The sequence below is a fragment of the Nomascus leucogenys genome, chromosome 7b (genome assembly GCF_006542625.1).
Source record: "Nomascus leucogenys isolate Asia chromosome 7b, Asia_NLE_v1, whole genome shotgun sequence".
NCBI classification, from domain to species: Eukaryota; Metazoa; Chordata; class Mammalia; order Primates; family Hylobatidae; genus Nomascus; species Nomascus leucogenys.
In genome coordinates, this window is record NC_044387.1 from 4,877,892 (window position 1) to 4,903,208 (window position 25,317).

The window sequence follows — 25,317 nt, forward strand, 5'->3', positions numbered from 1 at the left end:
ACCTCCGGAACTTTTCTCATTTTCCCTAAGTCCCCATTAAATACCAGCTCTCCATCCCCGTCGCCCCAGGCTCTGGCACCCACCATTCTATGAATGCTTCCTGTCTCTATGAATTTGACTCCTCTAGATTCCTCATCTGAGTGGAATCATATAGTATTCGTCCTTTTGTGACTGAGACTCTTATTTCACTGAGCACAGTGTCCTCAAGGTTTATCCATCTTGTGGTCTGTGTCCGAATTTCCTTCCTTTTTAGGGCTGAATGATATTCCATTGTATGAACAGACCACATTTTGGGTTTGTTTGTTTGTTTATTTTTCTTTTTTTGAGACGGAGTCTCACTCTGTCACCCAGGCTGGAGTGCAATGGCGCGATCTCGGCTCACTGCAGCTTCTGCCTCCCGGGGTTCAAGTGATTCTTCTGCCTCAGCCTCCCAAGGAGCTGGAATTACAGGTGCATACCATCATGCCTGGCTAATTTTTATATTTTTAGTAGAGATGGGGTTTCACCATGTTGCCCAGGCTGGTCTTGAACTCCTGACCTCAAGTGATCCACCCGCCTCGGCCTCCTAAAGTGCTGGGATTGCAGGTAAGAGCCACCATGCCAGGCCTGGTTTTGTGTTTTTTTGAAACAGGGTCTTGCTCTGTTGCCCAGGCTGGAGTGCAGTGGCGTGATCTTGGCTCACTGCAACCTCCCATCCCCCAGGCTCAAGTGGTCCTCCCATCTCAGTCTCCCGAGTAGCTGGGACTACAGATGTGCACCACCACATCCAGCTAATTTTTTTTTTCTTTTTTGGTTGATACAGGATTTTGCCATGTTGCCCAGGCTGGGCTCAAACCCCTGGGCTCAAAAATTCTGCCATCCTTTGCCTCCCAGAATGCCGGGATTGCAGACATGAGCCACTGCACCTGGCCATAGATCACATTTTGTTTATCTGTTTGTCCATTGATGAACATTTGGGCTGCTTCCACCTTTTGGCTATTGTGTTAGGTGATTTCTATTATGATACTCTCTTTGCCTTTTACAAAATTATTTGTATACTGAAAGCATAGGTTGCTTTTATTAAAGTTAGTCAAGTTAAATTACGGCCAACTTCATCAGACCCTGCTTCTAGAATTCATTTCTCTTATGAAATTGAAATGAGCTTTGTCTTAAACAGTTTGGTGCATTGGGAGAAAACTACGAAAATACAAATGATGAAAACAAAATGTAGTTCAGTAAATTTGCAACAAACAATGAAAGAAACTTTCTTTTACTGGGCCTGAAAGAGCCCGTGCCAGCCTTCACGTTATCCTGCTGGTAAGTCCCGTAACCACCACTGTGTGTCATTCATCACTGTGTCTCTGGGCCTAGCCCTGTACCTGGGTTATAGGAGACATGCCAAAAAATTTTTATTTTTTTAAAAAAGGAGAGTGAGGTGACATTTACTGAGAACTCACAAAGGCACGTGCCTGGGAAAGGAAAAGAAGAACTGGAACGGATATTTTCTGAGCTCCTCTTCAGGACCAGGCATTGTGCCCACGTTTTTTGTCACCATCTTGCTTCATACTCCCCAGACTCCTGCAAGGTAGTAATTATTAGGCTCACTTTTCAGATGAGAAAACTGATACAGATGAAAAAAATCTTTGGGAGGATCTTGAAAGAGTTGGCAAAAAGTGCTAGATATTGGTTTTGGTCCTACCAGGAGTAGGCGAGGAAAGGGCTCTTTGCCCCAGGGGGGATAATATCAGACTCGCCCCCTCGGGAATATTGGGAATGGCCTCCTCGGCTAAGTTGATTTAGTGTGTTCATGACAAGCCCTTCCTAGGCCTTGTGTCCATGCCTGGTGGCTTGGTTATTGTTTTGTGTTGTTTTAAATTCATGCATATTTTATTTTTTAATTTTATTTCATGCATACAGGGATTTGCACCTTATAAATGTTCAACAGAGATTCACTAAGTTGAACTGAATATTGTTCGCAAGGAGGAAGGATTGGTTCCACAGTGTCAAAGTTTATCGAGACCTTAAACCAAAGGTAGCCTCTTCTTTCTGCTTGTCATGGAAAGAGCATAGGAGGCCGGAGGGTAAGAAACAGCTTGGCCGTGTCCTGCTCTGGGGGAGTTTCTTCGTTTCCGATGCTCACATTTGTCCTCTGCAAAACGGTGGTAATGGTCTCGACCCGGCAGTGTTGTTCGGGGCTGGTGAAGGCCAGGTTGCTGCTGTTTCTCTAACGAAGGTCATCCTCATCCAGTTGGAAATGTCCTTTCTTTTTCTTTCTTTTTTTTTTTTTTTTTTTTGAGATGGGGTCTCGCTCTGTCACTCAGGCTGAAGTGCAGTAGCGTGATCTCGGCTAACTACAACCTCTGCCTCTCGGGTTCAAGTGATTCTCTTGCCTCAGCCTCCTGAGTAGCTGGGACTACCGGCATGGGCCACCACGCCTGGCTAATTCTTGTATTTTTAGTAGAGACGAGGTTTCACCATGTTGGCCAGGCTGGTCTTGAACTCCTGACCTCAGGTGATCCGCCTGCCTCGGCCTCCCAAAGTGCTGGGATTACAGGAGTGAGCCACAGCACCCGGCCAGAAGTGTCCTTTCTTTTTAATGTCTATTAGAAACAGGCTGTGCTTCTACCTCTGAGCTCCGCGTGCCTCTCTCCTGTCACCCCTACCCCACTCCTACCATGCCTCTCACTGAACACCCAAGGTGCCCATTCTCCAGGGTGTTAGCCCACCAAGCTGGGCCTCACATCCAGCTGCAAAGATCATCCAAAGCTCTCTGTGCCATGATGAGCTGGCATTGGTCTCACTGTCGTATGACAAACAGGAAAGCTAGCAGGAAAGCCACAGACCGACCTAGTAAGCGTTCTCGTTTTACCCTAGGTTAGTCATTGCTGCCAAGTTTTTGTGGCACAGAAAGAAAAAAATAAGCCCCCTCTTAACCCCACGGAACTGAAGAAGACTGGAATGTGGAGAATGCCCAGTGCTCCTCAATCCCAATTGGAATAATCATGCTGGACTAGATTTCTTCTTGTTCACCCAAAACGCTAAGGTTCTCAACAGTAAGTCACCATCACCACAGGCCAGAGTGGATTCACCCTGACCTCAATGCCATTAGCATTCGGTCCTGGGATGCCAAAGGCTTTCTCTGCTGGGATCTGGGTTTGGGGGTTGAGGTGCTCAAGTTTCCAGGGCGATGCTTCTGGAAGGGTTTTACCAGTTTCTAATACCGAACGCTCAGGGGAAGCAGTTTCAACTGGGGACCTCTCTAATCTAGGAAAACAATGGAGAAATAGTTTCTTGTGTGCAAAACCACTCTTCACACCAGGGCAGGCTCTGCTCCCTAGAGCAAGAATTAAGCACCTGCTGTGTACGCACAGGAAAGGATGTTCAAGAGAGTGCTTTCTGGGGAATCTGAAGATTTCTTCCCAGATCCATCTGACTTTGCCTGCAAGAAATGCAGAAAAGGGTGTTGCCTTTTAGGAATGATCAGGAGCACTGGGTACTCCACAGGCTGACTTGAATAACTCACCCTCACAGGTGCAGGAACCAGGACAAGGTGGCCAGGGCGTGGGACTCAGAGAGCTACAGTCTCACGTGACAATAAAGTGTCAGGTTCAAAGTGGCTGGCTCATGTTGCTGTCATATTTGGCTCTGCTAACTATGTAGATTTCCCATGTAGGATGTTAGGACTTGACTGTTACCCACCGATGACTTTAGCAGGGGTGTTCAATGGCTATTTCTGCTGCAACATTTCAATAGCTTCTGGGTCCCACCCTCCAGGCAACCCCTTCTTCCTCAGCCTAGTTCTGTGACCTTGTGCCCCCTGCCACTCCCCCATTCTTAGCTCCACAAGGAGCACCCACCTCTTCCCCCTCCCAGAGCCCCTCACCTCCCACCCCTGTCTGTCTCCTTTTTTTTTTTTTTTTTTTTTTTTGAGACAGAGTCTCGTTCTGTTGCCCAGGCTGGAGTGCAATGGAGCGATCTTGGCTCATTGCAAACTCCACCTCTCAGGTTCAAGCGATTCTCCTGCCTCAGCCTCCTGAGTAGCTGGGATTACAGGCACCCACCATCTCGCCTGGCTAATTTTTGTATTTTTTTAGTAGAGACGGGGTTTCACCATGTTGGCCAGGTTGGTCTCCAACTCCTGACCTCAGGTGATCCACCCATCTCGGTTTCCCAAAGTGCTGGGATTACAGGCATGAGCCACCATGCCCGGCCAGTTCTCTGCAGACACCGTCTGGGCGTCCTATACACTTCAGTTCAATTCTGACGCTGGCCACCCAGAGTTAGCACAGGCCCCAGAGGATACGGGCTCCGTCCTGCAGGACTGTCCCTACTTCAGATGTCAGTTGCAAGGATTGGGTGCTCAGGTTACCCACACTTCCGTCTGACTTGGCTACACATCAGGGGTCCCCAGAACCCCCTCCTCAGGTTTGGTAATTGGCTAAAATGGCTCACAGAACTCAGAGAAACACTTTGGTTACATGTATAGGTTTATTGTAAAGGACATTATTGATGACACAGATGAACAGGCAGATGAAGAGGCACACAGGGTGAGCTCTAGTAGGGCCCGAGCACAGGAGCTTCTGTCCCCATGGAGTTGGGGGGAGCCACCCTCCCAGCACGCGGATGTGTCCACCAGCCCGGAAGCTCTCTGGATCCTGTAGTTCAGGGATTTTTATGGAGGCTTCATCACATATGCATGATGGATTATTAGCTCAATCTCCAGCCCCTCTCCCTTTCCTGGAGGGTGGGGGTGGAGCTGAAAGCTCCAGGCTCCTAGTCGAATCTGGGTCTTTCTGGTGCTCAGACCCCAACCCCACCCAGGAGCCACTGAGAGTCACCTCATTAGACCAAAGACAAGGGATTAGGAGCTTTGTGTCAGGAACCCGGAAAGAGACCAAACAGAAGTAAATGTTTCTTGTTATGTCACATAGCCACACCACGAGGTTGGTGCAGGAGCCCTTGAAGGCAGCCCTTGCAGGATCTGGGACCAAGAGGGCCTCCATCAGATCGGAGTTTTGGAAAAGTAACCTGGCAGCCTAGGGGAGGACTGGACAGAGTGGGGAGGACAGAGGGGAACTGATTCACCAGAGGGAGGGTGTGAAGTGAGTGAATGAATGAGTGAACCAATGAATGAACAAGATGGGACGGAAGGAATGAGACCAGATGGCATCAGATTGTATCAGGGAGCAAAGACTAACGGGCCCAGTTTATATAAGGTCTTAGAGACCAGATCAAGGAGGTAGGATTAACAGTGCTTTCCTCTAAAGAAGCACATTTCCGGCCGGGCACGGTGGCTCACGCCTGTAGCCCCAGCACTTTGGGAGGCCGAGGCGGGTGGATCACCTGAGGTCAGGAGTTCGAGACCAGCCTGGCCAACATGGTGAAAACCCATCTCTACTAAAAATACAAAAATTAGCCAGGCATGGTGGGGGGTGCCTATAATCCACACTACAAGGGAGGCTGAGGCAGAGAGAATCGTTTGAACCCCCGGGAGGCAGAGACTGTAGTGAGCTGAGATCATACCACTGCACTCCAGCCTGGGCGACAGAGCAAGATCCCATCTCAAAAAAAAAGAAGAAGAAGAAGAAGCAAATTTCCAGGAAGAAGCAGGCTATGGAGATCAGGGCAAGCAAAGGACAGAATTAGGTTAGTGCATCAACTGGGTCCAACCAGGAAGACACATGTGTTTATCTCCTGCAGCACCAAAAACCACCCAGAAGACAGCTCAGTGGACCCTAGCAGTGGATTCTACATGTCTGCAGAAAATGAGCAGAAAACAAGCTGGAGTTACAGCATCTGCAGAGAGACTACATCCAGGAGGTCTGATGACTCAAAGTAATCACTGCAGTCTGACTCCTACCACTGACACCCTTCCCATACATAATTTAAATGCGTAATTATAATACCATTGCTTAGTTAATGGACACCAATTCGTGCAGGAGCTGCCACAAACAGTAATAAACCAGCTGTGTTAGAAATGGATCACTTATCAGTGCGTGCCCAAGCCTCCTAATGCCTCATGATGTTTAATAATTAAATCGTGACACCTTGAACTTGCAGCTGACACCATGAATCACAGTGGAATTCTCCAAATGGAATGCAGCCACACCTCAGCTTCTGTGCTGCGTGCTGCCACTGAGGACGTTCGATACCATTGAAGCTGTCAGATAGAGGTGGTTATTTCCCTGTGCCCTGCACCTCCCTTCTGGCAAGTCCCCAGGAAGAAGTGGCCACAGATGATCTGCTGCTCTCTTAAAGACTGAGATCAGGCCGGGTGCAGTGGCTCAGGCCTGTAATCCCAGCACTTTGGGAGGCCAAGGCGGGCAGATCACCTGAGGTTGGGAGTTCGAGACCAGCCTGGCCAACAGGACGAAACCCCATCTCTACTAAAAAATACAAAAAATATTAGCTGGGTGTGGTGGTACGCACTTGTAATCCCAGCTACTCGCGAGGCTGAGGCACAAGAAGCGCTTGAACCCAGGAGGCAGAGGTTATATGGAGTCTCGCTCTGTCACCCAGGCTGGGGTGCAGTGTCTCAATCTCGGTTCACTGCAACCTCATTTCAGGAGATGAGACCGGCATCCTTGTGGGAGAAGATGGCCCTGGGCTGGGCATGGCAGAGGGGCTGAGGAGGAAGCGTGTGTGTGTGTGTGGTGTGTGTGTGTGTGTGTGCGGTGTGTGTGTGTGTGCACGCGTGCACACATGTGAGCATGTGTGAAAGAATGTGTGTGTGTTGGAGATGATTACCGAAGCCTTCCTGGCACACAGTAGGTCTTTTTTCCCACAAAGAGTAATGTGATTATTGGGAGTAATGGTGACTGTCACCATGCTTCTCACAGGCCGTATTTCAAAAGGTCTACGGTGGCTCCGTTTCTTCTCTGAGGCTTCAAAACTCCATCAAGAGTGAGTTCCCATCTCATTCTATGTCCAGGATGAAGATGGATGGCCTCTTGGAACCCATCTCTTTGGCATGAATGATGTGGGGAAACGTGAATGGAAATGGGGAACTGTTGCTGGCACCCAGAAGTCATCCGGTCCGGATGAAGCCAAGTCACACGGAAGCGCCTCCAATTATTCTTTATAAATTCCTCTGAGGTTTCACTGCTTGTCCACACAAGACTTTAATAAAATGTGGCATCTAACTGAATGAAGACTATCCTTTTGGGTGTGTGTGTCATGACAGTACTATTTATGGAGGACCTCCTGTGTAGCAGTTCTTGCACTGTTTTATGTAATCATTCCCTTTCATCCTAACAATCACTCCTGTGAAGTATGTGTCCTTATTTTCATTTCGTTGTAGAGAAAACCAAGGCTCTGAGACATTAAGCAATGTGCCCAAGGCCACACAGCTAGTAAGTGGCTGGATTTGAACGCAAGCCTACAAGAAACTATAAGTTTCTTATTTGTATTTATTATCTCATCATATTGTCATTTCTTCAAAATGCAACTCAATCTCATAAAATGTCAGTGGCAGAATCTAGGTGGAAGGTGCCCTGGTATTCACTGTGAAATTCTTTCAACTCGGCTGTATATTTGAAAATTTTCATATTACAATTTTAGGAAAAAACCTTGATTTCCAGGTGTTTTTTCACCTGGACAAACTTCAGAACTTTGGAAAGGCTGGCTTACCTCCTCGAATTCTAGTTAGCTGGGTTGGCTGGGTTGGCCGGGTGGGCCCTGGCACCCTCCACTCAACGCCCACCTGCATGTTAAAACGGGTCCTGCTAGGACCCTGGGCGGCCCAGGCACTTCTGACACATGCCACAGACTTCCTCTGTAGAGTAGAATAGATGTCCTTTAGGAATAAAAAAAAACAGGCAGCTTTCTGGTCGAATACCACTCTATGAGACCTTCTGGAACCTTCCCTCCAAGTTTCTTCTACCAGATCAAAAAGAAGGATTCAACTTGGTGTCTCTGTGTGTTTTGCTTTCTCGTGCTGCTTATAAACTGCTTTGCCTTTAGTAATTCCCCTGTTATCTTGTACTAAGGCTACAATTAAGAAGGAATCACTGTTGTGGAGGAACTCAGAGGCACCTCCAGCTCCCATTAGCTGGTCCCTTAATGCCGCTGATGCTAGGTTCTGGCAGTAATTACTTTGCAAGTATAATGAGATACTTATGGGTCCATCAGGTGCCCAACCCACAGCATGATATGAAATATGAAGAGTTAGGCTAGTGGGTAATTTACACAACTGTGTACCAAGTCTCCCCTGGATGATTAAGAAAAGGAAATGCCGGACTGAAAAGATGCCAAGCTTCCAGAGCACATTCACGTGGCTCGATTGACAGTGACAACCATTATCGTCATCACCGTCATCGCTGCTTTTAACGGTTAAGTGACAATAAGCCGTCACACACGAATGCAGCACTTTGCAATGCACGAAGCCCTCTTGCACTCATGTTCTCCAGCGCTCCTCACTGCCATCTGGGAATCTCCACTTTGCAGATGTGGAAACTGAAGCTCGGGCGAGGGCAGTGACTCGCCCTGCTAGCCCTGCCGAGAGAGATCTGCCTTTGCCTCCCTGATTCTGAATCAGATAGGGTCAGGACTTCCTCTCTTCCCCTGGGATCCTCAACCTGGCGCCCTCACCGCCCACTTGCGGGCCCCTCCTGCCCTCTTCTGCTCCAGACGGACACGCCCTCTGAGGCAGGACTCTGATTGGACAGCTTGGATCATGTGCTCATTCAAAAGCCAATTAGCAGCAGGAGGGGCTTGGCTCTGCATTCACCCTCCCATGGCAGCTGCCCTTTTTTTTTTTTTTTTTTTTTTGAGACCGAGTCTCATTCCTGTGCCCAGGCTGGAGTGGATCTCAGCTCAATGCAACCTCCACCTCCTGGGTTCATGTGATTCTCCTGCCTCAGCCTCTTGAATAGCTGGGACTACAGGCGCCCGCCACCATGCCCAGCTAATTTTTGTATTTTTAATAGAAACGGGGTTTCACCGTGTTGGCCAGGCTGGTCTGGAACTCCTGACCCCAAGTGATCTACCCGCCTTGGCCTGCCAAAGTGCTGGGATTACAGGTGTGAGGCACCGCGCCTGGCCTGCCCTAACTCCTGTTAGGAGTATGGGAAACTCTTTTCCCAAAGCAGCCTGCACCTCGGTCTTCCCACCCCACCCTACTGAAGAAGGCTCCCAGAAACCAACTTTGCTGAGCCCAGAACGGCCTGGCTCTGGCAGATTTGCCCCCAAGGCTGCAAGTGGGCGGCAGCACTCCCCCACATGTCCCTGTTTCCTGCCCCTCGCCCTGAGGCTTCCTTCCATTCCTGCAGCCAGCTCCCAGCCCTGCTTCCCTGCCAGGACCCCAATTCCCTAACTCCCTGGCATGAAGAGCTGCGTGGATGTTCCCTGCACTTGTCTTGTCCCCTGATGTGGCTCCTTGGACCGTCCAGCCCCACACCCGGCCTCTTATTTCCCACCAGCTGCAGCAGCCAAGGCTCTAGCAGGCCTTGTACCTGGGTGGCCCAGGCTTGGCTTTGATGGACCAGTGACCCAAATAAGTGACCTTGGAAAGGTCTTCCCAAAAGTGGCGGAGACCATGTTCTTGAGAGTTGGAGTGGTGTTGGCTTGAGTGTGGGGCTGAGATCTCACCCAGTGCTAGGGTCCAGCTGCGAAACGAGGCATAGGATGAGAGAGGTTCTGAGCCACAGACGGGGTCCATACCTAAGAGGATGGGATCAACCTAGGGAAGGATTTGGAGAAGAGGCGTGTGTGGAAACAGAGCCTGGATGCTGAGTCCCTGGAGGCCGGAGTGAGCCCTGGGGCACAGGGAGCCCCTGGCCCCGCCACTGATGCCAATTGGGGTGTCAGTCCCCCGACAAATTCAGTCTGTCCATATCTATTGCTGACACAGGGTTTAGAGAGGGCTTAAATTCAGATAAATGGAATTTGAATTCCCTCTTTGTCTCTCAAACATGTGAATTCTGGCAGCCGAGTTCCTCTCTCTGAGCCCAGTTTGTCCACCTTAAGATTGTGTGTGATCATACTCACCTCACTGGGCCATCAGGAGGAATGAGCGAAGCACCTCATGTCAAAATGCCTGGCCCAGGCCTGTGTCTGGCAGGGACTCATGGCTGTGGAAGGGTCACTACCTCCCCCCAGGGATTTCTAGAGAGGATCAGGATGCCATGAGGGATGCTATTGGAAGCAAGTCACACAGAAGCCAGAGCCCTGGGCTTGCCTAGCAGCACCGGACATGGGGCAGGGAACGAACCCGAGCCGCACTTCTCAGAGGGTGGGCATGGCACTGAAAACGATGTGTGTAGGAAGCTTTTCCAATACGCAAGCTGGGCCCCGCCCCAGAACCTTGAGGGGCAGGAGGAGCATTGAGACAACCTTGGGCGGGGTGAGGCGGGGGGCGGCGGGGGGAGACTTCCAGTCCCTTAGCTGGCGGAAGACTCCTGTGCTGGCAGAGAGCCCTCTTCTTGGAAGACTCTGATGCACAGGCCATCAGGAGGATCACAAAGTTGTTTATTTTCCCACCTATAAGAAAAGATGGATGATGCAGAGTGCCGAGAAATCCCAGCCATTCCCCTGGTGAACATACTGGAGCCCCACGCGAGCCTAACAGACTGTGTCTTTACCAAGGGATTTTCCTCTATTTCAACAGAACTGCAATTTCCCTTCCAAGTGCTCCCCGAGGCATTCTGTCATGCTGCTTCTGGGGATAATTTATCGTCCACTTCTGTGCTATTCTACAGCAGCCATGTCCTTAGAACATAGAAAATCTGATTGGCCAAAAAAAAAAAAAAAAAAAAAAAAATACCAAAATGTCAAATTTCATACAATCAGGGCAAGAACTGGTCTTCTTTTGGCATTTGGACTGGCTGCCCCCTAAAAAATGTCTTTCTTTCCTTGGCCCTTAGCAAGGCCCAGCCCAGAGGCAGAGACAGGGGGTGACACTTAACCTTTGCATTAAAAAATGAGCAAGGTCTTCAACCAAACAGTTGAGCAATTGGACTCATTTTTTAAACACCAAAAATACATCAGATGGACTTATTCATCTGGCTCAGCTTAATACATGTTGGCCTAATGCTACAAACAAATACCTAACATTAAAAAAGTCTGAGGGTACAAACAAGTACAGGCCACAGTCACTGGCAGCAATGATTTGGCCTGGAGGTGCACCCGTGGCTGTGCTGCAGACCAGCCCTCAGAACCAGTACTCAGAGACGAAGATGTGGACGTTGACAACATTTCGGTGGGAAACCACGCCCCCAACCACGTAGTTCATCTCCAGCTTCAGGACGGCATGAAATGGGCCCACGATGGGCCGCACCTGGCGCACGACACCTGCGGAGAGAGCAGAAGGTGTGCTGGAAGTCAGAAGGGACTGCAGCAACGTAGAGATCTGGGAAATGGTTTCCCTCAAAGAGTTTCAGAGCTAGAAGGAGGCATAGACCTCATGGAGTCCCATCCTATGCCAGGTGCTCGAGTCCCCTCAATAACATCGGCTTCCAAGTGGTCACCTCAGGCTCTGCTCCTGCCTCCAGGGACTGGTGAAAGTGAACTCACTACTTGCTGAGACAGCCTTTCCATCAAGCACTGCCCAACCTGGAGGAAAGCTGTGGGTGTGGGCTTCGAAACTGAATGGCTCTGGGATCAATGCCAGCTTCTGAGCCCTGGTTTTCTGCTCTACCACCATTTACCTGACAGGTGCTTTTTTTGTTTGTTTTTTGTTTTTGCGACGGAGTTTCACTCTTGTTGCCCAGGCTGGAGTGCAATGGCGTGATCTCGGCTCACCACAACCTCCACCTCCCGGATTCAAGCCATTCTCCTGCCTCAGCCTCCTGAGTAGCTGGGATTACAGGCATGTGCCACCATGCCTGGCTAATTTTGTATTTTTAGTAGAGACGGGGTTTCTCCATGTTGGTCAGGCTAGTCTCAAACTCCTGACCTCAGGTGATCCACCCGCTTCAGCCTCCCAAAGTGCTGGGATTGCAGGCATGAGCCACCGTGCCTGGCCTACCTGACAGGTTTTAAGGGAGCCTAGAAAAGGGCCTGGCATGGAGTGGGCACCTCATAGACATCTTTCTCCCTCCTTCCAAGCCCCTGTGCCCATTTCTGACCCCTGAGAAGAAATGAAGCAGGCGTATCCTCTCCCCCAGGACATCTGAGGATTGCAGTGGGCCCTGGATCCTTCTGCAAGCAGAGCACCCCCAGTTCCCCATGGGGCATGCCTCTGGACCCCTTGCTGTGCATGCCTCCATGGAGGGTGACACCTGAGCTCACAGTTCAGTGTTTGTGATAACAGGGAAGCAAGAGGTGGCTGGACTGACAGAGGATGAGAGCAGCAGTGGCGTCCCCAGGGCAGTCAAAAGGAGGATGGGTGGTGGAGGGAGACTGGTATCAGTTCTGGGGAAACAGCTGGGAGTCGCAGGGAACTCTGCCTGTACCAGGGTAGGGACCAGGCAAAGACCGTGGCCAGAGGACAGGGCACAGACAAAGCTCAGCCACGGCAGGGTGGAAGAGGAGCAACCCCAGGCATTCTGCAGATTCCAGGGGATCAGGGTTGGGGGGTAAGAGAGTGGGTGTCACAACTGCTCCCCAGCCTGGGCCCGCCATCTCCATGGCCCCCGACCAGGCCCGGCTGGCACTGCCTTCCCTCTGCAGGGTACCCAAAGGCTCACAGAGACTCTCCCATACTCTGTACGGGGTGAGGGTATGGGACAGTCCTCGCTGCACTGTGGAGAAGCTGAGGCCCTTTCGAGGCCTAGGTTCCCCAGCAACAAACGGTGCCATGCCCCTGTGCTCCTGCACTGCACGATCCAGATGCCCAGCATCCGCCAAGGCATCAGCTCCAGCTGTGCAGAGCGGCCTTCCCGCCAGAGCAGAGCGCTCAGCAGATCCCCTTCACATGCACACATGTGCTCAACAGGCACTGGGACGGTTCCCAGGGTTCCAGACATCACGAACAGATGCTGGTTTCAAAGCTGGGGGAGATCTAGGATGAAAGGTATGCGCCATGCTCTGATGAAGGGTGTGCATTGTCCAGCGGGGGTGAGAATGGAGGTGGGGAGGGCTGGGGAGTCAGGACAGGTTTCTTGGACTCCTCCAAGGGGTGCAGGTGTTCCTCTGCACCCCTCCTGCAGAGGAAGCTGCACAAGCCAAGGCTGCAGGCTGCTCCCCAGTGTCTGTGGCCAAACAGGCACAGACCTATGGGTGCTGACATTTATGAATGAACCGCCAAGGTCCACATGTTCTGACAGTAGGATTTGTCTAAAGTGGTGTTGAGGGTGGGCCAATTGGCTTTTGAATGAGCACATGATCCAAGATGTCCAACAGGTGGCTGTCTGGTCGTACCATCGGCCAATTTCTATGGCCAATTTCGGGTACCATGTGGCATCACTGAAAGTGGACTTGTGGAGAGATGTGTACAAGCAGCTCTCAGAGCTGGTGTGAGAGGTGTGAACCGGTGTGAGCTGGCTCTGAGACACCTGCTTGGATGCTCTGTGAGGAGCAAATATAGAGCCTGCAGCTTCACAACCACTCGTTGAGAAACAGCTACCAACTCTTTGCCACAAACGGCTGATTCCAGGCTGGATTCTGTGAACAGTTCCTCTGCAGGCTTAGGAAACGTGCACGGGGACAGCCTATCTCCAGCTCTTGGTGCCCAGGACACAGCAAAGGCTCAGGGGAGAACTGAGGGGTCAGGAAGGCCTTCGGTACGAGTGGCTGGTTCCTGGTCGGGAACATCAAGTTCATGCTCAGAACGAGAATCTGGGCACAACGTCCCCCCTTTCACTCTCTGGGTTTATGTTTCAAACGTGAAAGGCCCAGCAGCTGGGGTGGAATTTCAGGCTGTTGCCTAAGCAAACATGGGCTTTAGCTCTGATGGAGAGATAAGCGCAGGCTTCTGCAGGCTGTCAGCACCCTTGCTCTGCCTGCTACCCGGTGATGACATTCAAGCTTTGTCCTGCTTGAAAGCACATGAACATCTTCAGCTCCCGGCAAAAGACGTGGGCTTATCACCACCCTGGGCTTGCCAGCAGGCCCTGGTGACCGGGTCACTCCTGCCCGCCCCTCCCTGGGCGCGGTCTGCCCACCAGGGTCAGTGTGGGCTCACAGGGCTGAACCCAAACACACCCCCGTGGGTCCCCTGTATGTCATATTTTTCTCTCCCCAGGCCTGAGGCCAACAATGGTGCCCCCGCTGGCCACAGTGACATGCCAACTTTACTGGTACTAGGCACAGAGATGCTTCTTACCACCCTTCCTGGCATTCAGAGGTTTGGGGCTTGAAGGAGGAGGAGAGGCTGGGTGAGCCTGTGAATCACTGTAGGGAGGAATGGCAGGCACCTCCACAAGCTACAGTCAGATACGTCTTTGTTTCAGCTGGGTGTGGTGGCTCACGCTTGTAATCCCAGCACTTTGGGAGGCTTAGGCGGGCGGATCACGAGCCCATGAGTTCGAGACCAGCCTGGGCAACGTGGCAAAACCCCGTGTCTACAAAAAATACAAAAATTAGCCAGGCATGGTGGCGTGTGCTTGTAGTCCCAGCTACTCAGGAGGCTGAGGTGGCAGGATTGTTTGAGCTCGGGAAGGTCAAGGTTGCAATGAGCCAAGATCGTGCCACTGCATTCTAGCCTGGGTGACAGAGCAATATCCTGTCTCAAAAAAAGAGAGATCTATTTCTGTTATTATTATATTTCTATATATTATATAGTTTCATATATGATATATAACTATTATACATATAAAATATATATTATAAAACAATATATTATTTAAAATATATCTTATAAAGTATGTCAAATTTATATAAATGTATTTTAAAGTTTAGATAAAGTGTACTTTATAAATTTACATATTAATTTATATATTTATATATAATTAAATTTACATATAAATACACTTGTGTAAATATAATTATATATATCTATATTCATATAAAATATGTTTACATTTACTCTAAAATTTATATATAAAATATAAACATGATAAAATATATAATAATCATATTATTATGTTGATATATGTATATATTTATCTTAAATGTCTATATTTAAATACACACTCCTGGCTGCATGTGGGACCATTAATACTATCAACAGTTCCGATGCACAGAGGGTCTGCACATGCTACGTGTACCTGGCACTGGCTAAATAAGAATGTAGAGAAACCGAGGGTCTCTCCTCAGGGGTCAGTCTGGGGACAGAGAAAGAGAGAAGAAAGTGCTCATGCAGTGAGCTCCATGTGGGACAGGGACCTGCCACAGATGTTCTAAGTAGGCCCTTTGAGACCTGCAGGATACGAACTGACCTGGCTCCGTGGTAGGACCCCAGATGGGTTATTTGACCTTCCTGAGTCTCAATTTCCTCTTCTATGAACAGGGATTAAAAACAGCAACCTTTGGCTGGGCGTAGTGGCTCATGCCTGTAATCCCGGCACTTTGGGAGGCCGAGGCGGGCAGATCACAAGGTCAGGAGATCAAGACCATCCTGGCTAACACGGTGAAACCCTGTCTCTACTAAAAATACAAAAAATTAGCTGGGCGTGGTGGGACACACCTGCAGTCCCAGCTACTCGGGAGGCTGAGGCAGGAGAATCACTTGAATCCAGGAGGTGGAGGTTGCAGTGAGCCGAGATCGCGCCATTGCACTCCAGCCTGGGCGACAGAGCAAGACTCCGTCTCAAAAAACAAAAACAAAAACAAAAACAAAAACAAAACAAAACAAAAAACCCAGCAACCTTCAAAATCACAAACAAATCAAACTCGATGTCATCCTTTTTCTCTCCACTGAGAAATGACCACTGGCTATCAAAAAGAATTCCAATATTTAAAGTGATCTGACTCCCAGTCAAAGCGTGGCTGAATGCTTAGAAACATACAGCAGGTGTTAAGTATTTCTCTTGGACTGATTTATGAGACAGGAAAGCCCTGAACATATAGAAAATGTTTGCCCCTAAACACCTCGCACCAGAGGACTTCACGAGGTTTGGTCTCTACAATGGCTGAAGACCGGAGCTCCAAGCTGATTGTAAACAGCTGCGTGGTGAGACGAGCAACTCGAAAGGAAGTAAAAGACTGCACTAGGGAAAAGGGTGCTGTGAAGGGGAAGGGAGGTGCTAGGCTGAATCACTGATGGTCAGATTCGGGGCCTGCATTTTCTCAGGTTCTTTGCATTTAACAAGAAAAGTTATTAAAGTAGAATAAGTAGGGATGCTGCGAGGGTCGAACAACAGACTGTATGGCTGCACACAGCAGGCGCTCAAGGAATGTGCACCCCTTCCTGCCCTTCCCAAATCCGCTTCTCTATCCCTCCCCTCTGACCTGAAGTCCACATTGCATCTCCCGGTCTGTGCACAACCCCACTCAACCCAGGACCCCCTTTCCCAGGCCATGCCCTGTCAGCCTAGCCACATTTTCCTGGGCTCTGGTTTGGGAAACAGGTTTCCTCCATCTCCAGGCTAGTTCAAGCATGACTTCCACCTCCTTGCCCTCACCTCGACTGAACCCGGGCCAGTGGCCAGGGAGGACTTCATGAAAGAGGACCTAAACAGTTCAGCTGGTCCTCAGTGCCTGGCACATAATAGATGCCAAATAAATGCCTGCAGAATCAAGATTATGATACCACTTTTCTTCGTAGCTTCCTAACCACCCATGAACCCATCCATCCACTCACCAATTCATCTATCCATCCATCCATCCATCCATCCATCCATCCACCCACCCACTCACCAATCCATCCACTCACCCATCAACCCAACCATCCACTCATCCATCCATCCATCCATCCATCCACCCAACCATCCACTCATCCATCCATCCATCCATCCATCCATCCATCCATCTACCCACCAATCCATCCACTCACCTACCCATGGATCCAACCATCCATCCATTCACCCACTCCTCAACCCATCTGTCCATCCACCCACTCACCCACCCATAAATCCATCCACCCATCCATTAGAGGCTACTCTGCACAGAGGAGCTTTAAACAGGAAGCTTTAAATCAGGTTTTGAGGAATAAATAGGAGCCAAGGAAGCAGGAAGGACAAGTGCAAAGCCCAAAAATATGAAGGTTCAGGCCGGTTCTGGAAACAGTGTCAATCTTGGGGAGAGGCAGGCAGATGAGGCTGAGCCATGTGCTTCATCTAGTGGGGACTGCCCCCAGACCTCACTTTGTCAGTCTCAGAGAACCAAGAAGCTGGGTTATCTCCTGGCTGCCTCCCCATCACCAATTCTACACCACTGTTCTTTCAGAACCACCACCAACTTCCCTATCACAGGGAGGCAAGGGAAGGAGGAAGAAGTAGCAAGGAACACTCACTGCCCACATGCAGCATCGCAAATGTGAGAGAGCTGCCACCAGGGGCCCAGTTCCATCCGTCCATTTGATCCTACAGACTCTGCTTTGCCATGTCTCATGTGCCAGACACTGGGACCAGCTGGACTGCTTCATAGAAGTCTTCACAGAAGTCTTCCCTGGACCCTCTGTGTCACCTGGCACCTGGTCTCTTTCCACTGCAACACTGCACCTGCTTATTGCAGGGGACGCTCACAGTTGGCCTCCCTGTTCAGGGACAGCGTCAGCTCATTTCTGCCCCATCGTCCCCAACCCAGGCCCTGGCAGGCCCATGGAAGGCCTTCTGCCATGATCACGTCGTAAGATGAAGGCAGAAGAAGAAGAAAAGAGAGTGAAGGAAGGAGAGAAGTAAGAAGGAAAATCAGTCCCTGAAGCCTCACAATCTAGGAACGAAGACAACACTTTATCCCGAAGGAAAGGGGAGCCACTGAAGGCTCCGGGCGAGAGCAGTTTCATTTGGAGGGACCACCCCAGCAGTAAATGGCAGGACAAAGAGGTGCGTTTCCATCACGCCTGGCTTGTCTGTCTTACCTGCCGGGGTGTTTGCCTCCCACCTTTCCGAAGCCCCAGAAAGAAAAAAAGTCCACAGTGCTGAGTTCAATTGTGTTAATCTTCCAAATCCTCATCCCTGGCATTTCTGCTTCAGGTCTTAGACGCTGCTGGTATCCCTTGGCGTGTCTGTGCCTCTTAAAGATATAATTAAGCACTTTTTTTCTCCCTGTTGAAAAATGTAGGTCCCCTCGGGCGCTTCACTTTCATGTCTTGGCTCTGCTTTCTAAGTTGCGGCTGATGTGCTGGGGATCCAGGATCCTGAGCACGAAGTGCTCGGGTCCAGTGGGGAGAACCTACGCTGCCTCTTGGGCTCTGTGGTCCACATTCTCGGCCCCATCTCGAAGCCATCTTTCAGCTCCTGCTATTTGACATTGCACTTGATTGTCTCTCCATTGTTTGAAATGATGAAAGTCAGTGGCAGGAGGTTGGGGGGTCTCTCTGCCTGAGTCTCATGTCTCTGAGTCTAGACACTGGTTTATAAAGAGACCTAGAGTTACAGCCTCGAGTTCCTAGGTGGCTCTGCATCGCCCAGCTGTGTGACCTTGGGCTCGTCATCTTCCCTTCTAAAGTGCAGCCTCCAACGTTGAGGCTTGTAATTCTAGCTGGCAAAGTGTAATGGAGTGTACAGGGCTGTCAAAGGGCATTTTAGCAAACAAGATGATGAATCAAGACACTGCGCAATATATCATACCAGTGGAAATTAACTGTGGCCACCACGTGGGGTCAGCCATGAGCAGAAAGGAAGGGAAGTGTAGGGCTGTGTGGACAAGGTGCTGGAACAGAGAGGCCGGGAGCTCAGAGGAGACCCAAGCAGGCTTTGCCCATCACAAGCACCGCAGGCAACTGGGAAGAAGCAATCATCGGGCCTCAGTAAATTCACCCCAAGAGGCTCCACAGTTCCTGCAGGTGAGGACGAGCAGCACAGACCAATGGCAAAGAGGAAACGTTGAGAACATGTGGGGCCGGGTGTGGTGACTCACACCTGTCATCCCAGCACTTTGGGAGACCAAGGTGGGTGGATCATCTGAGGTCAGGAGTTCGAGACCATCCTGGCCAACATGTTGAAACCCCGTCTCTACTAAAATTACAAAAATTAGCTGGGTGTGGTGGCGGGCGCCTATAATCCCAGCTACTCGGGAGGCTGAGGCAGGAGAATCACCTGAACACGGGAGGCAGAGGTTGCAGTGAGCCGAGATCGTGCCACTGCACTCCAGCCTGGGTGACTGAAAAAACAAAACAAAACAAAAAAGAAAAAACAAAAAAGCACAATGGAAGTACTATCAGCAGTCACAAAGCCACCAGCTAGAGTGTGGATGGGCTGGAAAGAGGCCACACAGCAGGAGACACGGGTGGAGACAGAGAGACCCTATGTGCCCACAGCCGCATTCAGCCCCCATCGCAGTTAGGGATGAGACACGGTTGCCTCCTTTTCCTGGGGAGAAAAATGAGGCTTTACTAGTAGCACCTTCCAGATCACGGAGCTAACAGGGCCGCAGGTTTCCGTCCAGCTGGGACTGACCTCAGAGCCCAGATCTTCCCATCCCACTGCATCTCCTTCCTCCTGTCTGCAAAATGACGTGCAGGACACTTCCCGACTGTACTGCCCTCAGCTGAGTCATAAACATACGACAAAAACAGCAGAAAGCAATTAGAGAGAATCGCATCAGGAGCTGGTGGTGCAGTCGAAGGGACTGAGCTCCCGAAACCTGGTCTTCTCTGCTTGCCTGAGAAACGCCGTAAAAGCCGGGAAGCAAGGGGGACAGGTGTCTGGGCTGCATATTTAAAATACCGAGTGTCAGTCAACATGTCTCAGCAAAACTCATCATCCGTATTTCTTGATTGTTATAAATGTGCTCCTTCCGCAGGTCTCCCGTGAGCTAAATCAGACAGTTTGGAGGGGACAGCTGCAGGTAGCTGAACGAAAGAGACAGCTCCCGGGGTGCACCTTTCCCCTTGGGGAAAAATATGAAGGGAAACGTCAGCTTTGGACTAAAGCCCTTCAGCCTTCACCTGTGACGTGGGAACTAACATTTCTGCAGTGCTTCGTCATCACAGAGCTCACTCACATCGACTGTCTCTCCTCTCATCGCAAACGCAGGCGGCGGGGGCTCACTGGAGAGAAAATTTGGCTCTGTGTGGTTACGTGAGTTGCTGACAATCACACGGCTAGCAAGCGGTAAACCAGAACTGGAACCCAGACCCTGGGCCACTGCCCCTTCCACCAAGCTCTGTGGCCTTGCCAAAGGAAGACAAGGTCTGGGAGAGTTCTGGAAGGATCTGCTGTGTGAGGCACCTCCTTTTAGAAGAAATGAACATGCAACTGAGACTAGAGGGATAAGAAATCACGTCCCCTCCCTCTGTGTGTCTCCTGAGCCGACCTCAGCCTCCACCCACCTACATGCTGGGTGGGGTCCTCCTGGGCCCCAGACCCAAACTCGGAGTCCGCTCCAATCTCTCCAGACGCCCCTCCCAGATGGACAATTCAAATCCAAGCATGCCAAACACTGACCCACCCTCCTCCCCTAAACTCACTTCCCTTCCTCCCCTACTCCTCACTCTCCAGGCAGGTACCCCCAAGCCAGGAACTTGGAGTCGCCCTCGACAGGCCCCTTACCCCCATCCCTCAGGTTAAACCATCACTGAGGCCAATGGATTCTATTCTCAAAGGTCTCCAGACACTCCTCCCTTCTCTCCCCACAACCCCACCCAGCCTCAGTTCCGGCCTCATCGCATCTACCTGAACACGTGTACCACCTTCCTTTTCACCCCTCCCATGCCCCTTCCCACTGTGCTCAGAGCCGGGAGGTAAATCCAACCGTGGGGGCCACTGTGGCTCTGCAGGGGGCTCTTCCCACCCTACCCCCACCCGGGCTCACAGCAGGTGAGACGCATCTTGCCGAGGCCCATGGCCCCATCCACCCCAGCTCTCCGCACACTGCCCCAGCCACACCGAAGCCCCTGCGATCCCCCAAGGTGAGGGGGCCATGAAGGGCAGGACGAGTTCAAGTCTTGCCAACTTGACTCAAAGACCTGGGCACACCAGAGGGGCCAAGTCCTGCCCTCTGGCTTCCAGGAGTGAAGGCTACTCTGCCTCCTTCTACAGATGCAATAAAGGTCTGGAGGGATGGAGGGGAAGAGAGGCTGGCCCGGTGGGCAGACCTTGAGTGCAGAGAGAGGGTCCTGAGCCCTAGGCCTGCGGGTCAGAGCAGAGCCCTCCCTTCCCTATCTGACAAGCACGGAGCACTTGTTGTGGGTGGCTGCGGTGCTGGGTGCTGGGGTTACCAACGTCGCCTGGCCCTGGTCTGGCTCTTCATGGGGCTCTCAGCCGCTGGGAGAGCAGGCACAGGGGATTGGGGCAGCAGAGGCTGATAAAGGTAAGCAAAGCTCCTTTGGGAGAGCTTCGGAGAAATACACACCCCAAACCGGGAACTGGTGTCATGGAAGCTTCCCCAAGGGGTTAACCTTGAACTGACTTTGAAGAATGAGGTGCCCAGCAAGAAAAAGGCGGTGGGAGGGTGCTCTGCAGGGAGGGTGCTCTGCGGGGAGGGTGGAGAGACATGAGCCAGCTTGGTGCTCTCAGTTTTCCTGAGCAGATGAGAGTAAAGGAGGGAGGGCGAGGGAAGGGGCTGATGAGAGGGGCAGGCCAGTCATGCCCCTTCTCTCTCCTGGAGCCATGGGAGCCGCTGCTGGAGTTCAGCAGGAGGGGACAGGTGAGGTTGGTGGAGAACCATCACTTTCTTCTCCTTTTCTCCTGAGAAGCGCCATGAATGAGCCAATTCAGGGCAAAAAGGGGCCCCCTGCTGCAGGGCCACGGCACAGAGCCCCCCCCAGGCTGGAGCAAGGCCACGTCCTCAATGTCCCTTTTCCAGGCTGTTGTCCCAGAGGCTCGCGAATCTGCAGATGACTGTCTGCGCTGCCATGGACTGAACATTTACAATACACCTATGCTATGGACCACGCTCCATGTTGTCAGGATGCAGAAGTGACAACTGAGATTTCAGGACTGGGTCAGGCCTCAAAGAGCAGAACTCTGCCCTCTGGAAGGTCTCTGGGGAAAGTCATGACAGCAGGAACCCCACAGAGTCCCAGCATGATGTGTGCATTCTTAATTCATGTCACCTGAGCCTGGAAGCTCCTGAGCTCCTGCCTCAGTTTCCTCATCTGGAAAATGGGAATAATGATCTACAGGGTTGCTATGAGGAGCAAGTTTTATATATATATATATTTATTTATATTTATATTTATATATATGCCCAGAAGAGTGCCTGGCACACCACAAGGACCACACAGGGTTTGCTGTTAATTTGAGGACTGTGATAGCTGGGCTTCTAGCCTTGGCCACAGATGGAATGTTCCTAGCAGAGTCCACCTGGAAGCACCTGACATCCTCCCGGTGCTGGCCGGGGAATGGCAGGCACTGAGCTCCTTTCACAGATTTAAAGACGGTCAGGAGAGGCAGCTAAAAGATTCATATCACCATCATTCTTTTTTTTTTTTTTTTTTTTTTGCTAATTTTGCACAACATGCCTGTACTGCTGTTTGGCTAAAACATTTCATTTTTAAAAAAGAATAATTTATGAATGTGCCCGGTGATATTAAAGGCTTTTCAGAAGGTGCAGACCAGCAGCCTAAGAGGGTCACAAATCATTCCTGCGGGAGGCTGTGGAGACTAAGAGGCTGTTCCCAGCCCCTTTTAACCCCTTGGTGACTCTGGAAGTCAGCAGGTGTGTGGGATCTTGCGGCCAGTTATGGGCACCTGCCGGGGGCTGGGTTGGGGTGACCCCAGTGGGTGCATCTGTTCTGTGTGTGTGTATAAGAAACACGGACAAACAGGGTGACAGAGGATAGCCTTGCACAAATAAACGCCTGGAGGCTCTTCTGTCTAGGAACTGTTTGGTGGAATTGAAAGTCAAGCGAAGAAACTCCCAATGCCACAACTGCTGGTGTTTCCCTCTTCACGACACCCCTCCCCCGGCACAAGCATTTCTCTGCTCTGGTTCACGACAGACTTTCCAGAAGGAGTTCCCCAGGCATGGCCACTCTGGCGCTCTGCCATTCCCTCTGCCTGGAGCCCTCTTCCTCCAGATCTCTGTATGGGTCACTTCCTCAGCTCCTGAGTCTTTGACAAATGTCACTGACCACCAGATTTAAAGCTGTACCACCATGCTGCACCCAGCCTCCCCAGCCCCTTCCCCCGCTCTGCACAGCCCTCACTACCATCTGACCATGTACATATTATGCTTGTTTCTCGTCTGCTCCTACCCTCTGGGATAAAAAGTGTATGAGATAGGCATTCATGTCTGCCTTAGTCACTGCTGCATTCCTCAAAGCAGGACCTGCCCCCAGGGATACACACGTTACTTGTTGGGGAGAATGAGTATGAGGAGATTTGCAAAAGGGGCTCATCCAGGGCCTCAGGAGCACAAAAGGAGCTGCACACTCTGCTTGTGGAGCGTGTAGAGGGCATCCAAGAGGAGGTGACAGCTGACATGGGCTTTGAGGGATGAAGAGGAGTTCACCAAGGGAGAAGGAAGTGAATGTCACAGCTACAGTCCAGGAGAGGAGAGAGGCCATGGAATATTTGGGGTCTGAGGCATGGGCTGGAGTGGCTGAAGCAGAGTAGAGGGAAGAGGAAGGAGTAAGATGCAAGCAGCTCTACAGAGACGGAAGGCCAGTTGGTGGATCTGGGTGCTTCTCTCCAGCCTGGAGCCCAGGCATCCCTGAGTGCTGGGCCCCCAGGGGTAAGCCCTACTCTAAGAGATGCAGCAGTAACCACAACTGGCAGACGAGCACAAACTCCCTACCTCGTACACATTTTATTCTGGAGGGTAGGAGCAGGCGAGGGAGATAGGAAGCTCTGGGCTGGGGACATCTTTCTGGCCAGGCAGCAGGGATGGATGTGAAAAGTGGGGCTTAGAACACAGCAGTCACAGCAACACAGGCTGTGGGTGTGGGGAGTGGGTCCGTGCCTTCCAGCATCAGGAACCAGTGTCCAGGCACATTTTGCCGTGACACGCATGCGGATTATGAGAAGGGAGATAGTCTAGCCAGGCTCCGTGACGTGCTCGTGAACCTCACATCCCAGTGACAACATCTGGGAGGCGGGTACCCGCAGGTCTGAGAAGCAGCCCACGTGCCTCGCAGGAGTCCCCCAGAAGCTCACGAGAACGGCAGCATGTCAAGGTCCTAGAATAGGGACCTCTGTCCCCTGTACCGTCTGTAGACCCTGTCCACACGGCCTGGCCCAGCCTTTCCTGCTGGCTCCCGGTGCTGTGGATGGCCTGATGTCACCCACCAACAGGCATCACTAGGACCCCATCCTGCCTGGGCCCTCGGGCTGACTCCACGGTGAATGGATGCGACCCTTTCCCACGTGGCCCCATTCCAGGCCCTCCTCTACTCCTTCCGAAACACCTGCTTACCCCCACCACCTTTCACCCGCTCAGTGTGTGTCCCTGTCTTCCCACCCCTGTGATTCGCAGTCCCTGATGGCTCAGGCATGTGTCCGTGGGGACCAAGCAGGCACGGGAGATGGATATTTTCAGATGCCTGCCAGGTGCTAAGTCTTCCAGCCCAAACCTTGATGAGCACCACTGCCTTTGTGCAAGGCAGACGTCTCAGGTTTGGCTTCCTCCCACCCTCCCACTGGGACCACGATGGTCCCGTCCACGGTGACACCGCAGATGTGGAGCTGTGGAATCTCCCAACCTCTTTGGCTGCATCGTCTCACCTGAGCTACACCAAAAAGGCCTGTAGAGAGGGCTGTATCCAATCCCGGGGGTTCAGCAGGGCAAGACAGTCCCCTCTCCCCACCACGCTGTCTCCTCCTGCAGAGGCGGCCACGGCAGGGGGTGCTGAGCAGGCTGTAACCCGCTGACCCTTCCTAGCCAGGTCCTGGGCTGGAAAACCGATCTCGGGTGTAGAGTGCGGCACTCACGTGGACAGTGCGTCTCCTGGGGCTGAGGCCTTGAGCTCTGAATGAATGCTGTCCACGTTACTGCAGGTCCAGCCCAGGCCGTCCAGGAGCCACCCACTGAGCAGGGAGGTTTCCGGGACTGGTCCCTGGGGCCCCCTGTGTGTCTCACTGAAGTAGGCTCAAAAGCAGAGACTGTATCCCATTAAATGCTACCAAGCCCTCTGAGGAGTCTGGCCTGAGCCCAGGAGCTGCTGCAGGGAGGGTCACCAGCTTTGTGACGGGGGTGACTTCCGAGAGTTTTGGTATCTGGGGAATTGGGAGCTGATAACCTCAAGGAGGGATAACAGCGGCTGTTTCAGGGGGGCTACGCGCCATCACGCAGGGCATAGGGCCTGATGCCTCAGAGCCCATCTCTGCCCCATGGGGTCACGACATAGGGAGCAGAAAAGGTGTGTGTTCTCCTTCCATCTCCCAGTCTCTGAGAGACCCTCCTCCCCATACCCTCCACCTCCTGGAACGCTCGGTGACACCCCAGCTCAAGATGGAGTCAGGCCGCAGCTGA

General features: G+C 51.5%; 1 protein-coding gene and 1 long non-coding RNA gene across 2 annotated transcripts in view; one reads left to right on the forward strand and one right to left on the reverse strand.

The window, feature by feature from the left end:
- Positions 1-5,905: 5,905 nt before the first annotated feature.
- Positions 5,906-7,145, forward strand: LOC100607587. Its single transcript, XR_123250.2, has 2 exons — positions 5,906-6,152; positions 6,819-7,145. It is a non-coding gene; the product is annotated as an uncharacterized LOC100607587 (long non-coding RNA).
- Positions 7,146-10,425: 3,280 nt separating this feature from the next.
- FBLN1 (fibulin 1) overlaps positions 10,426-25,317 on the reverse strand; it is a 96,808-nt gene continuing 81,916 nt past the window's right edge. The window contains exon 17 of the mRNA XM_030815376.1: positions 10,426-11,268. Coding sequence (XP_030671236.1) covers positions 11,129-11,268 — 140 coding nt within the window. The 3' untranslated portion in view covers positions 10,426-11,128. The remainder of the gene's footprint in view (positions 11,269-25,317) is intronic.